The sequence below is a fragment of the Engystomops pustulosus genome, chromosome 3 (genome assembly GCF_040894005.1).
Source record: "Engystomops pustulosus chromosome 3, aEngPut4.maternal, whole genome shotgun sequence".
Lineage (NCBI taxonomy): Eukaryota > Metazoa > Chordata > Amphibia > Anura > Leptodactylidae > Engystomops > Engystomops pustulosus.
The window spans coordinates 44,551,147-44,566,602 of record NC_092413.1 but is presented as its reverse complement, the minus strand read 5'-3'; the positions used below and the strand labels follow the sequence as shown (position 1 = coordinate 44,566,602).

General features: G+C 39.4%; 1 protein-coding gene across 6 annotated transcripts in view; it reads right to left on the bottom strand.

Moving 5' to 3' along the window:
• RALGAPA2 (Ral GTPase activating protein catalytic subunit alpha 2) overlaps positions 1 to 15,456 on the bottom strand; it is a 188,562-nt gene that overhangs the window by 19,580 nt on the left and 153,526 nt on the right. For all 6 annotated transcript variants that reach the window (XM_072140620.1, XM_072140621.1, XM_072140622.1 and 3 more), the window contains one exon: positions 8,039 to 8,160. In XM_072140620.1, coding sequence (XP_071996721.1) covers positions 8,039 to 8,160 — 122 coding nt within the window. The remainder of the gene's footprint in view (positions 1 to 8,038; positions 8,161 to 15,456) is intronic.

The window sequence follows — 15,456 nt, the reverse complement described above, 5'->3', positions numbered from 1 at the left end:
TGACTGTAACCAACTACAAACAGCGATTGCTCATCACCCCTGGCACCTAGAAACGCAGAACCAGAGATATCCACCCATATATTTGTACCAAAAACTTTAGATTTTCATGCACAGCTTTCCATTTCCAATTGTAAATTTAAGAGTGGATCTCTCCAGTTCTGTTAAATATCCATACACAATCCTTATATCATATTACAGGGGAACACGCATGTTTAATATGACACAAGAATTGTGTACAAGGTTTTAGGAGGGCTTATGAAGTTTCCCCCCTCCGGCCTGTCAGCTGGTGGCAGAATGTAGAAGCAGTTGCAGGAAAGACTTTTACTTTGCAGAAGTACCTGCACCCTCTGCATCTGTAGCTGCACCTGGGAAAGGGTCATGGAATAATGCTGTGCATATTTATAACATATTTTGGTAGAAGTTACTACTTATTAAAAAAAAACTTTAATCGGAAAACATTTGTAGTCAATTAATAAAACTATCAAGTTAAAGTCTCACATGTCACAAAAAAACAAAGTAAAAATTGTTTTGATATGTAAAGTTTTTCCAGAAATATAATCAGTTAAAGAAGCGCATAGCAGAACGTCAAAAATTAACCTGGAAATTCAGGCTCTAATGACCATCGGGTCGCACGTGTGCTGCACTGTACCACACCGGGTGCCCATTCCTGGCCTATGGGGAATGTATATACGTCCCCCAACGATCGTGTTAATTCACCCTTAGGGTCCATTTACACTGTGATATGCCCGCTGTGCGCTGGAGAGGAGGAGGAGGTGACCCCTCCATAGAAAACGGTATATGGAGCAGAACGGTGCCACACATGTGTGGCATCAAATCGCTGCCGGGCTGATATATATATATATATATATATATATATATATATATATATATATATATATAGCAGCCCGGCATCGATTTGATGTCCAAATATATCCAAATAACTAGTGAGACTTGCCTCAGCAGATCTGGAAGAACACATAACACTGAAGGAATTGGGCTCCATGAAGGATGATCTACCTTGGGCTCCAAATATGGTTGTTGGTGGGTTTCCCTGTCCATAGAGTAACTGAATGGAGGTTAGAACATGCCAAAAACCCATGTGGCACTGGGGACACATTGCACTGTTATGTTAATTAAATTATCAAAGCATAATTATTCTATAATAAAATGGGTAAAGAATGTATTATATACTGTATGTAAAACAAGTGTGAACATTTTCATCGCAAACTGTAATTTTTCTTCTGATTTTACCATACACATAAGGACTTGAGGCCAAAATAATTATTCTTGGTTAGATTGCGGTAATGAAAATATAATTCATCTCTCTAATTACATAAAATAAATATAGAACAACATATTCATTAGGGATTCAACACTTACTAACCCCATTGACATAGGAAATAAAAAAAAAAACACCCACCTAGCAAAGATATGCAAATTGTCAACTATATGACCCTACAAACATGTTTATACATACATATAATTATGCTAATGTCCCATAATAGAGCCAAGAATGTGTTTTATCTAATATGTATTGAAAAGTGACAAGAACCTACCTAATTGAGTCAATTAGTATAACCATTTGACTGAGGGCTAGATGCCTTGGGCTATGATTTAAAAGGCCTATAGTACCAAAAAAAAAAGTGCTTGTGTGAACTATAGGATACATTTTTTCGCCCATATGTGACCAATTCTGCTGCAGTCCTGAATTAACATGATAATGGATTATGTGATCACAATAAAAGAAGGCATGGAATAGGAAAATATATATATACATCATTTATAAATATTAAAAAAAAAAACAACAACACTGATGCGATAAAGGTACACACAGACTCTGATTAACAGGTAAGTAGTAGAGTTTCCATCTCTTTGTACAAGACGCATCCCTACTCTTTATATCGCAAATCATTAGCATGCAGAATGACCTCATAGTGAACAGATGTACATGGAGGCAGCAGTGATTAGATCAGTCCTCTCAGTGGTCGGCAGTCCCCATGTAATTAACCCTTTGGAGGTTCCATCTACTTCCCTCCACATAATGATCATGTGCATTGTGCGGAAGCACCAACACTCAGCCTAGAAAGAGCAAATACATAAGACCACAAACAGCTTGCAAACCTCTAGTAGCAATTTGTTGAATTAGTGATGTAACGTCTTCCTCAGCGTACAAGCTGCTCACACACATGAATTTTACTCCTAAGTTGGACAATGTTTGAAGGTTAGGAAAGGGGGATTATGGACCAAGCTAACATAGTTCACTAATAAGAAAAAAAATGGTAAAATATTAATATTTCACATTAAAAACGGATCAGTTTTGTAGCTGCATCCTTTTTTTCACATCGGTTTAGCATCTGTATTTTAATTCTTTTTTTCACACTGATAAAAAAAAACTTTAGCATTAGCTAGAAGGTAGACCATCTGCCCATCAGACTTCTACTGTCATACGAGATCCACAAATCTGAAGAAATAGAAAAATAGGATGGGCTCTACAACTTTTTTTCAGCGGACCACGGATCAGTTTGAAAACATAAAGTAGTAGTATCAATAAATTTCTAATGGTCAGTTTACATCCCATAGGAGAAGACTATTACTTTAAACTATGGTCGTGGGCCTGGCACAGACTTTGCACTGGGGCCCATCAGCTTCTAGTTACGCCACTGGTCTTCAGTTATTTGCACCAGTTATTGTGAGCCAAAACCAGGTGTGGACTGGAGATCATTATCAGCATTGCCTGATTTTATCTCTGATTTGAAGAACTGGACCTAAATTGAAAGTCCAACTGAAGGTGGATTACAGACAAAAATGGGCACAAAGTAAAAACCATCTCCAAATGACATAAGAGTATAGTTATCCAAAGTATGGGGGAGACAGCAATGATAACCCTGAATTTAGATTGTACAGAAATCCAAGTGTAGGGGTCTTGTTTTGTGATCACACTCACCAAAAGTCTACATCACACTACCCAACGTATCATTTCCACAGTGTATAAGGCGAAGTCAAACTTAATTGAAGTAAAAACTTTTGTTTGTAAAAATTTTATAGAAAGTAAATAAAAATGTCAATTGGGGGGGGGGAATCTTAACATACTCCCCCACCAGTGTATGCACGCCGGATTTAATTAGCCCTTCAGGTGGGTTTGCAGCCCAGAATTAAAAAAAAAGATTTCAGATGAAGTTTCCACTGGTTTTACGGTCTCCTCGCAGTCTACCCCATTTTCAAAGAAAGTTGTGGACAAAAAACATATGAAAAGTTGCAACTACTGATAATGTTAGAAAACAGGCCAGGAGGCTTAATAAATGCCCCCCATTGTCATGTAAACAACTGTTTTCTATAAAAATAGATGCTAACTGGACAGGCCAGAATGTAATGTGTGAACAGGGGCACAGAGACATTTCACCTTTCAAAACCAAAATGTTTGATTAAAGGCCAAGATTTTGACCAAAATTCCATCTAATGAATCACTAAACGATGAATGAAACTTTCAGGAAAAAAAATGTGTTATGGAAAAAGTTAACTTTTATTAATATTTCCATGTTTAAACGGACATAAAAATAGTCTTGTGATTTATGTTGGGCATGTAAAGATATCTATATGAGATGTATTGTTCTAATGAATCGCCCCTTCATGTAAAACATTCTTAACACAAACATTTTCTCCTGAAAATAAAGAGTTTGGGAAAATTTTTGAGCAGAGAACATCTCAGTCCGTCATACCAGCTAATTATGGAAGTTTTTCTTTTATGAATTTGAGTTGCTAAAAATTTGGCAGAAAGTTCAAAACAAAACAAAAAAGAACAAAAAAATTAGTTTGCACCTGTCCCACTTCTATTAAATAAAGGAGAGGGGGATAAAGAGAATGAGCGCTAATGAAAAGCCTTAACTTCGGCGCTTTTCCCAATGTTGCTTAGTATTCCAGTTCAACAAAGATAAATAGAGGCCATCCCAATGTTTCTTGACGCCTCTCCAGGAAGCAGGGTACGATTATGTAAATAGCATCGGTTCCCTTTACTTCTGCCAGCTTGCTTATCTCCAAAGCCTTCTGCCTGCTGCTACTGGCGACCAATACAAGTGTATGCACACAGCTCTTATCTCTGAACAAAGCTCGAGAAAGGCACAAGGACGGAGGCCAGCGATGTTGGACAGTGACGCATGGTTGATTCTCTGTACGATTTATTTAACCGAATTTAATTTCTTTTCTTCACTACTGCAGTTTTTTGATCAGAGATATTTATGAACTGTGCCAAATGGGAGATTAGGAAAGCAAGATGTCTAGAAGCGCAGTTATTAATTAAACTGAAGGTTTTTTTTTATGCTCCTAATGACGGACATGTATCCGTGCAGATGAATTTAATTTAAAGTGAACAGACTGTAGCCTGCCCGTTCCCGAAATATGACAAGCATGCCATCAAAGCTTCCTGCCTATGAAGACAATGATCTGGTGTGAGGGCTACAATTTACTACACTGTATACTCCTCCTGCCCTTCACCCTGCATAACCTGCTTACATACAGCTCACCGAGTATCACACACAAACTTTCTTCTTGTAATGCTGGATACGAATGGTGCTGAGGAACAATACAAAAATAAGAACTACATCAAAGAATCAGGAAAGAGGAGTCTAATATTACTGTATATCAGATAACAGAAATATACAGGCTTCTTCTTAAGTTGAATTTGTATATAAGTCGGAACTGTATATTTTATAATTGTAACCCGAGTCAAATATTTTTTGGTCTCTGTGACAATTGAATTTAAAAACGTTGTGTTGTCATCAGAACCAGGATTAACAATAAATCTTAACTGTAGACATCTTTGATAACTGTTATGGGTGTTTATTTCAGCCTATGGGTAAAGTACAGTAAATTACCAACATACAGAGGACCGTTTGTAACTAGGGGTCGTCTGTAAGTCAGGTGTTCTTAAGTAGGGGAGCGCCTGTGTTAAATTATATTAAAAAAAAAAACTAAAAACTTTTTCTTCAAAATTTTACTCAGCAATTTTTTAACGCATAAGCTTTTTTTTTTTTTTAACGCAGATCGTTTTATGATGCAAACTGAGCCTTCAGTTTACATGCAGTATGTTTTTTTTTTTTTTTTTGCTTGAAAGGAAAGTCTAAAATTCTACAGAATTATTAAATGCTAAATAATGGACATAAGATATAAAAAAGCTTTTAGTTTTTTCTTCGCCAATAACCTAATTGCTTTGATAGGATTAAAGAAGAAAAAAAGACAAAATTGGCCAAAACAAAGTAGTAAAAAATATAAGTGAAAACAAAGTTTGCAGGGAATGTGAACATAGACTTTTATTAAAGAAATGTAGATTTCTTGATTTGATCAAGTTAGGCCTCATCCATAGGATCATTTTTTAGAATGTAAAAACGGTCACTGCAACCCGACCTAGTTGACTTTTATGGAAAATACGACTACCCACATAATAAGCTGTATTTCACACCACACCGCGAACTGGCCGTGACACTGCAACACAATAGAATAGAAAATGTCCTATTTTTTTATGTCTTGCGGCACAGTCTCTCCATGTCTATTGGAACACAAAAAAAACGTGGACCTCGTTTGGTGTTGTTCACGAGAGTTCAATGGATGAAGGTGTATATTATTATATTGGATGAAAGTGTTTTGCATGTAAGACGCTTTCTTCCATGATTTCTAAAGGAATCTGTGTAGGTGTGAACTTGGCCTTTGGCAAATGTTTATCAATAATGGGGCAAATTTATGGAAAGTGTTGTAAGGCAAGAAAATGCCGAGTTGTGCTGCGCAAGATTCATACAAGAGTCTGATGCTGAATAATAAATCTGTCATAGTATAAGACTATCTAGTTGTACTTTGCACATCTTATTAAGTGTCTACTCTTACGCCAAATCCTGGAACAGAATTCTATCAAAACGATAAACCAGGGACACTTGTAGATCCAGACACCATGACTTTGGTAATCTTCTAGTTCATATCCATGGCCTCTTTCCTACTAAAATAAACCTATCAAATTATGCTAATGAGTCAGAAGACTTTTGGGTGTTTCTTGGTGACCCTTCAAGATTCAGCTTCACAGGCTGTTACAGTGTGCAGGAGAACTCCCCCTCCCCACATTGTGTGAGATTACAGCAGGCACAAGGTGGGGGAAGTTCTGAAGGAGAAGAGGGAAAGGGGAGACAGTGTAACAACCTGTGAAGCTCCTTTTCAGCACTTCCCTCTGTTTTCGGTAATCTCGCACAGTGGCAGGGGGAAGTGTTCCTGCACAGTGTAACAGCCTGTTAAACTGCAGCACGGAGAAGCTCCTGTAAATCCTCCCAGAGCCCTTCTGGCTTACAGGCCTAATTTAAAAAGTTAATTTTAGAAGGAAGGGGCCATGGATAACAAATATAAGTAGATTACCACAGTCATAGTGCCTGGATATATGAATAAGTGTCCCTGGTTTATCAGGCAAGACTTTGATGGTACATTTCCTTTGATTGCATTTCCCCCCTCATCCTCATAGACTGTAAGCTCTTGTGGAGCAGGGCCCCCACTCCTATTGTTTCATATGACTCTTTGTACTTTGTAATATAATATTATATTTGAATATGTCCCCTACGATTCGTAAAGCGCTGAGGCATATGATTGGGCTATAAAAATTAAGATTATGATTATTTATCATGTAAGTTTTGTTAGTTGGTGGAGGGTAAAAAAAATAAAAAAAAAAATACTTGTCACTATGGTATGTTAAGGTACAAGTTTTTTTTTGGATGGAAAAAGGCCCTGAGCTTTGAAAACAAAACCTTGAACATATGGCACAATAAATATATGGAATATGGTCTTTTCGGGGAACCTAAAGCCATTAACTCCTGCCTCCCCATACATCTGCTGCCAGGTAAGCCCTGGGAAAGGTGAGGAATGTACATCTGTCAATATGATGGTGGATATCATTATATGTGGGCATCGTGACTGGCACTGTGGCAGGGAAGAGTAAGGCTGTATTTATACTATATAGCCTAAATATTACCTGCCTAAAATGAGTAGTTAATTATATAAATATGTCTCAGGGTTCATACATTTAAGCTTATAGGTAATGTACTCCAGTATAATAACCCAAGTTGTATGTGCACTTCCCTGAATACAAGAGAATACAGAGGCATTCAAAGCCCATGTAGCAGGTCAGCAGCAATAAATAACTCGGTCTGCAATATAAAGACATGGCCATAAACGCGTACAAAGCAGCGGAGAAAAAGCTAGGTACTTAATAGAGCCAGCAGGAGGCCTCACACAAGGGAATACTGCTAGTCTCCAATTGTAACTGGAATGACCTGCAGTTCCATTAAAATCTGAAAACTATGAAACCAAGGGCGACATATAAAACACTGAGCACAATTGTGTTCCTGGCTGATTCCAGCAACAATAAGACCTTATAGTTATCCTGTGGGCACATCACCCCAGAATTTTTGTTTTATTAATCCCTGACCTTGGTGTCTGGGTAGTGTAATCCCTTTTTAGCATTAGCAGAAACGACTTCTACTGTGATGGCCAATCTGTCCTCTCCCTTCAGCTCAGAATCCAAACCAACGGATAAATAAACAGAAAGTCAGATATTTTTCAATCTGAGAAAAGCCTGTATAGCTTTATACCTTGTTACTCTAGAGCAGGCTATAGTCCACATGAATGCGCACTGTAGTCAAACATGTTAATGATACACTAAATCTGTCAAACAATGTTAGACATTGGGATAGGGTTGGCACGTGTCTTATCTTTTTTTTTGTGAATTAACCGATGTGTTGTCTCGGAGAAGAAACTCTTACTGCTAGTAACTAGAACTCCACCCAAAAAGATAAAAGTTTTCTTTCCTTGTGTACACTGAACAGACCCTGAAATGTCTTCCCTGAAATGGGTTGCCTGGGAATTTTTTTTTTAATCAAAAAGAGCGCCGTCCACCTTAATGGGTTGTAACCGGTACTGCAGCTTCAAACTCTGCAGCTGGAAAGTTGGGAATTTTTTTTTTAACCAAAATAATTTCCAACAATAAATATAAAAATCGACATATAGGGATACTCACCCAAGCCTACCAGAGAGTAACTGGGAGTTGGAGAGAACACTTGAGCAGCGAAGTCCTCAAAAGTCATCACTTCTCTGTGGTTCTGAATTATTGCTTCAAGGTACAGAGCCCTCTCCTCATAGCTGGTGTGGCCAAGTTAAGGATAAATTTAGGAAAATTCAAAGCTGCAGAACACAATAGTGGCTAAACAGTTTAGATGAATATTTGACAAAGTTATGTTTAATATTGGAATAAAATGAACAAAAGTCAAAAATAAAACTAGCAATAATTTAAGTGCATATAAAAGTGCATCTTAATAAAAAACATTCATCATGATGTTGCAGGTATCAAATTTGTAAAACTTTACTGTCAAATACATTTTCAATACATATTCATAACGTCAATTATTTGGTAATGGTCAGGCATAACAAAATTCTAACTTTCTTTTTTCTTTGTTAATTTTGGCAAATAATTTTCATTTTAATCTAGACTTAACTACATTACATGCTTTAGGAGCAAATTAAAAACGATATTGGTGCCCAATAGGGTAGATGATGTAAGCCTAATTATACACAGCCGAAATAATGTCAAAAGCCAGTAGAAGAAGCTGAGTGACAAGTAACTGCTCGCGGCACACGGCCTCTTGTCTGGGCAATTTTATGTGACTACAAATTATCAAAGTGGTGTTGCTGCTGTGGTCATTACTGGCTGAACTCCTAGTTAATGAATTAGCTTCCAAACTTGCTTGGAGAGGAGACACACGCCCAAACCCTTTTTCTAAGGGGAACGAATGATGCCATTCACAACTCATTACAAGCGTGCTTATTCTGCTCAGCGCTTGGCTGTTGCCAGGGCTTCATGCTGCACACTGCCACAGCAAGCCTCTGGTCCCGTAAACAGCAGGATACAAGGCTTGAGTGGCCGTCTGGCGGGCAAGCACTCTGACACTAAGCTGGCACGTGCTGGAACAGCAGGGGCAGGCTACTGCGTGACAAATTACTGAAAGAGCTGAGCTAAACTTATGTCACACTGCCACCTGAGCCTGCGGACCTCTGTGGGCCTGTCATCTTTCTACAATACGATGGTCACTCATTCATTTTGAAGTCAAGGGTCCAGTTTTAAGATGTAAACCTTTAAGAACTGCTTATGAAAAACAATGTCACAATTAAGAAGATTTATACCTGTTATAGGTCTATCTACATCTCCATTATATACGTCTGTAAACAGCTCTATGACTGTCTGTCTGTAAATTATCTATAATATTTATTTATCTATGTTGTCTGTTTATTGGATTTCTTTATATATTTCACACTATATGGGGAGAAAACACAAAACAAAACTGAATGCATATATATTGTACAAAATACACTACAATATACTGTAAAGCACACTACTAAACCAAGAGCTGTCCACAGTGCTGAAACAGATGCTGCGCCGAGCACGGGCTCAAGTTCATGTCGTAAGAAAAGAGATAAGGAGAGAATGTTTCAAAGAAAACTCAATTTCAAGCAATGTAACAGCAAAGCTCATAAAGGATCAGCAACAAATTATATTAAACTTAACTGTATTAAACAAGTTCAGACTAACCTACTGGATAATGTCGACATATCTGCATAGATAAAAAAAAGATAGATGTCTGACAGATAAATAAGACATTGTGGGCATAAACAGATAAATAAATAAGATATTATGCGCATAAACAGATAAATAAGATATTTGCGCATAAGCATAAAATAGGTAAATAAATTAGACACAAATATTAAATAGGCAATTCAATATCAAATGGATACATAAATGATTGATAGGAGTAGGAGATGAAATGCATCTATATATACATGTAATGACCAGATAGACAAAACTATTAATATTAGAGGTAGAGATAAAATAGGTACACTAGATATTAGGTGAAATATAGTGATAAATAGATATACAGATAGTAAGAGATAAATAGATAGATAAGAGATAGAGTCCCACATCAGGTAGTCAAGAAAAAGCACATACAATTATTTCCCCCTGTACTGCCTCTCGTTCCTTGAATATCCACAAGGGTGTTTATGCAGAACCTTGGAGAGAGGATACAGGATAGAGAGAGGATACAGGATAGAGAGAGGATACAGGATAGAGAGAGGATACAGGATAGAGAGAGGATACAGGATAGAGAGAGGATACAGGATAGAGAGAGGATACAGGATAGAGAGAGGATACAGGATAGAGAGAGGATACAGGATAGAGAGAGGATACAGGATAGAGAGAGGATACAGGATAGAGAGAGGATACAGGATAGAGAGAGGATACAGGATAGAGAGAGGATACAGGATAGAGAGAGGATACAGGATAGAGAGAGGATACAGGATAATAATAATAATAATAATAATAATCTTTATTTATATAGCGCCATCAAATTACGTAGCGCTTTACAAATCATAGGGGACATATACAACTATATTACACTACAAAGAACAAACAGTCATATGGAACAATAGGAGTGAGGGCCCTGCTCACAAGAGCTTACAGACTATGAGGATGAGGGGGTGACACAAGAGGTTGTATAATGGTCCAGCCATTCTTTATAAGGGAACAATATAAAATAATTTAATAAATAATTTACTAAACAACGATGTTGCTGCTTGAACCAGCCATCAGCCGCCATCTTATTTACAGGGTCCTAGGTGAAAAAGACTGCAGAGAAGCCTGGAGTTTGGTATATATCTGCTGTTTGCCCGATAACAGATAGGATAGTACATAGGATGGATTAGTAAAGGGAGAGGTGACATTTCATGCAGTTAGCGAGTGTGATAGGCTTGCCTAAAGAGATGGGTTTTAAGAGCACGTTTGAAGCTTTGGAGGGTGGGTATTAGTCTCAGAGTCTGGGGAAGGGCATTCCAGAGAATTGGTGCAACTCGGGAGAAGTCCTGGAGACGTGCATGGGAGGTTCGAATTAAGGTAGAGATTAATCTAATGTCACTGGCAGATCGAAGAGCACGGGAAGGGCGATAGACTGAGATGAGAGAAGAGAGATAGGGAGGTGCAGCATTATTCAGAGATTTGTGGATGAGGGTTATTATTTTAAAGTGAATACGGAAGGAGACAGGCAGCCAGTGCAGTGATTGGCACAAACTGGAGGCATCCGTGTAGCGTTTGGCCTGAAAGACGAGCCTGGCTGCTGCATTAAGAATAGATTGAAGAGGAGAGAGTTTAGAGAGTGGAAGACCAATTAGTAGGGAGTTACAGTAGTCTAGTCGAGAGTGAATAAGTGCAACAATTAGCATTTTAGAAGTTTCAAATGTCAGAAACGGCCGGATTCTGGAGATGTTTCTGAGATGCATCCGGCAAGAGCGAGCAATAGATTGAATATATGGTGAAAAAGAGAGGTCAGAGTCCAGCACAACCCCAAGACAGCGGGCCTGCTGCCTCGGTGCTATAGTGATCCCACAGACCGAGATGGAGAGATCAGGGGTGGTTAGGTTAGTAGATGGTGGAAAGACAAGAAGTTCAGTCTTAGAAAGATTAAGTTTCAAGAAGAGAGAGGACATGATGTTAGAGACAGCAGAGAGACAGTCACTAGTGTTCTGGATTAAGGCAGGGGTGATGTTACGTGCAGAAGTATACAGCTGGGTGTCATCAGCATAAAGATGATACTGGAAACCAAATCTGCTGATGGTTTGTCCAATGGGGGCAGTATAGAGAGAGAAGAGAAGAGGACCTAGGACTGATCCCTGAGGAACCCCGACACTGAGAGGAAGATGAGAAGAGAAAGATCCAGAAAAGGAGACACTGAAAGTGCGGTCAGAGAGATAGGAAGAAAACCAGGAGAGTGCAGTGTCCTTTAGGCCAATGGAGTGAAGCATCCTAAGGAGGAGCTGGTGGTCCACAGTATCGAACGCTGCCGATAGATCCAGGAGAATGAGGAGAGAATAGTCACCTTTGGATTTTGCAGTGAGGAGATCATTGGAGACTTTAGAAAGAGCAGTTTCAGTGGAATACATAGAGCGGAAACCAGATTGTAGGGGGTCAAGGAGGGAGTTAGCTGAGAGATAGCGGGTTAGTCGAGAATAAACCAAGCGTTCCAGGAGTTTGGAGATGAAAGGGAGGTTAGAAACTGGTCGGTAGTTAGTAGCATTGGATGGGTCCAGTGAAGGTTTCTTTAGTAAAGGGGTAACAATAGCATGCTTGAAAGAAGAGGGGACGACACCAGAAGAGAGAGAGAGATTGAAAATTTTAGTTAGGTGAGAAGTGACTGCTGGGGAGAGAGACTGTACCAGATGTGAGGGGATGGGGTCACTGATGCAGGTAGTAGGGCGAGCAGAGGAAAGGAGCCGGGACACTTCTTCCTCTGTGACTGGCTCAAAGGAAGAGAGTGAACAAGAGAAGATATGGGAGGGAAGGGGATTGGAGGGGTAAGTGGATTGAGCAATTATTTCCTGGCGGATACAATCAATTTTATCCTTAAAATAGGCGGCCAGATCTTCAGCCCCAAGGTCTGTGACAGGTGGCTGCACCTTTGGTGTTAGTAAGGAGTGAAGGGTATCAAAGAGCCTTTTGGGGTTGTTAGAGAGAGAAGATATGAGATTAGTAAAATAGACCTGTTTAGCAAGGTGAAGGGCAGAGTTATAAGTTTTTAGCATAAATTTGAAGTGTAGAAAGTCTGCAGATGTGCGCGATTTTCTCCACAGACGCTCAGCAATCCTGGAGCACTGCCGAAGGAAACGAGTTTGTTCAGTGTGCCAAGGTTGCCTGCGTGTGTGTTGAAAATTTCGGATAGTGAGTGGTGCCATCTCATCTAGGGCGCTTCTGACAGTGTGATTATAGTGGTTAGTAGCCAGGTTTGGACAGGTGAAAGAGGAGATGGGGGACAGTGCAGACTGTAAGTTTTCTGTGAGTTGATGAGTATCTATTGCACGTGGGTTCCGGTATGAGTGATGGGTGGAAGGCTTCTGAGAATGAGAAGGATTATTGAGAGTAAAAGAAAGGAGATTATGGTCTGAAAGTGGAAAGGAGGAATTGGTAAAATCAGATATTGAAGATGGTCGAGAGAAGACCAAATCGAGGATGTTTCCCTCACTATGAGTGGGGGAATCGCAGAGTTGTGAAAGACCTAGAGAAGTAGTTAGTGCTAAGAGCTGAGAGGCAGGAGGGGAAATGGGAGTGTTAACAGGGATGTTGAAGTCTCCCATGATGATGGTTGGAATGTCACAGGATAAAAAGTGAGAGAGCCAAGAGGCAAAGTGGTCAAGAAACTGATAGGGTGAGCCAGGAGGACGGTATACTACAGCCACACGAAGAGAGAATGGGCGGAAAAGTCTGAGGGTGTGGACCTCAAAAGATGGGAAAGTAAGGGAAGGTACAGGAGGAATGACCTGGAAAGTGCATTGTGGAGAGAGGAGTATGCCTACCCCACCTCCCTGCCTATTCTCTGGTCTGGAACAGTGCGAAAAGTGTAAACCGCCATAAGACAATGCTGCAACGGAGGCGGAGTCATCCTGCTGGATCCATGTTTCCGTAATGGCAAGCATGTCAAAAGACTTAGAAAGAAAGAGGTCATGAACTGATTCTAGTTTATTACACACAGAGCGGGCGTTCCATAGGGCACATTTAAAAGGGGTTACGGGTGGAGGAGGAGAAGAGGGGATACACTGAATCTTTATAAGGTTAGCAGGGTTTCTGTGTGAAGGGTTAAAAAAAGCAGAAGGTGGACCTGGGTTAGGAGAGATGTCCCCTGCAGCAAGCAGAAGGAGAAAGAGAAGAGACAAAAGATGCTGCAGAGATTTATAAGAAGTTATTTCTTGCTTCACGGCAGAAGACTGTGATAAGTTAGTCTGGTTACATAACGTATACAGTGTGTGAGTGGATAGAGAGAGGATACAGGATAGAGAGAGGATACAGGATAGAGAGAGGATACAGGATAGAGAGAGGATACCGATAGACCGATAGATACCTAATTATAGTCCCAAATCATGTAAGTCAAGTTAGAGGAAGCACATGTATCCCATATTGTAATAGTGTCATACAAAACAACTGCTTCTTTCATAAGCTGCTTAGCTAAATATTGTTCCAATCCTCCACAGCATCTGCCACTCCAAGATTTTTCCTCTTTAAAAAAAAAAAAAAAAAAAGGAAGAGAGAGAGAGAAAAAAGCAGCATAATTTATCAATGGGGGTTAGCGGAGCAGTGTGGCTGAATGCGGCACTATGAAGAAGGGGAACTTTTGTGTGTTTGAGGTAGTCATTCATCCGTGTGCAGTCAAAGGAATTCTAAGCTCAATGACAATAATAAACTAAATGAAAATGTTTCTTTAGGGGAAAAAAAAGCTTCAAAAGCGGTTTATTTCGACTTCATTATTCCTCATCATTCTAACCCCCCCTCCTCATCCCCAACTTTGTAGAGAAGAGTGCAACATTAACATTCCACTTTCTCTATTTTATAACAATCATTTACATGTGAAAATGGAATATTCTCCAACACATCAGAACACAATGATGACAGGGGGGAGATGACTGAAGGAAGAAACAACATTAATTGCCAAATGCTAATTTATTCTAATACACACCTGTTAGATGATACAGATACCTCGACAACAAGGGTCGGGAGAAATAAAAGAGGCAAATTATTTTCTTTTATTGGAAGGTAAACTATGGCATGGAGGCTGGAAGAAGCGCATAACAAAGCCGCACTCCAATATTTCAAAAGGAGGGTATTTAAAAGGGAATGAATGAAGATTATCAATTACCTGACATTCCATTAACTTACATAGGAGAGTCTAAGACACAGTACAGGAGATTGTCATACTGGCTAAGCAATAGCCAAAAGATATTAAAAAGCTCCCTATACTATAAGGAAAATCTAAAATATGTATGATGGAAATGATGCAGAAATTTGGGATAATTACCTTAACCAATAATAAAAGGGGTTGTGCAAGTTTATTAGTTTCAATGTGTATTAGGTGGAGAAAGAGAGGGTACAGGTAGGCGTGCCAGGCGGGTGGAAGCTGTCAGTGCCAAGTGTGCCTGTAAGCAAACAAGGGAACGGCACCGATGGACAGCGCACAAGCCACCGGGAGAAGGCAAGTGTTTGGGGTTTTTTTCTGCCCCACCCCACCAAGCCACTTCTAGATTTTTTTAAAAATAAACCCAGACAACCACCTTACAATTCAGAACAGCTGTCTGAAGTATAGAAAGGGGAGAGCTTCAGCTAATGACATGGGGTTCATTTGAGATCATAATTCCACTTTTGGTGTGCTAGGTTTTGCTTAGCATTTTAATGCAAAAAAATAAATCAGATAAACCTTAGGAGAGTCAAAAAAGCAGGAACACCTAAAGGATACCCAAAAGGATCAGAGACAAAGGAATTTCCTTAAATTAAAGGGAACCTGTCACCGGCTTTTACCCCACTAAACAACCACCCCCCTCAGGTACAATACAAAATATTCCCTTTTATGTGAA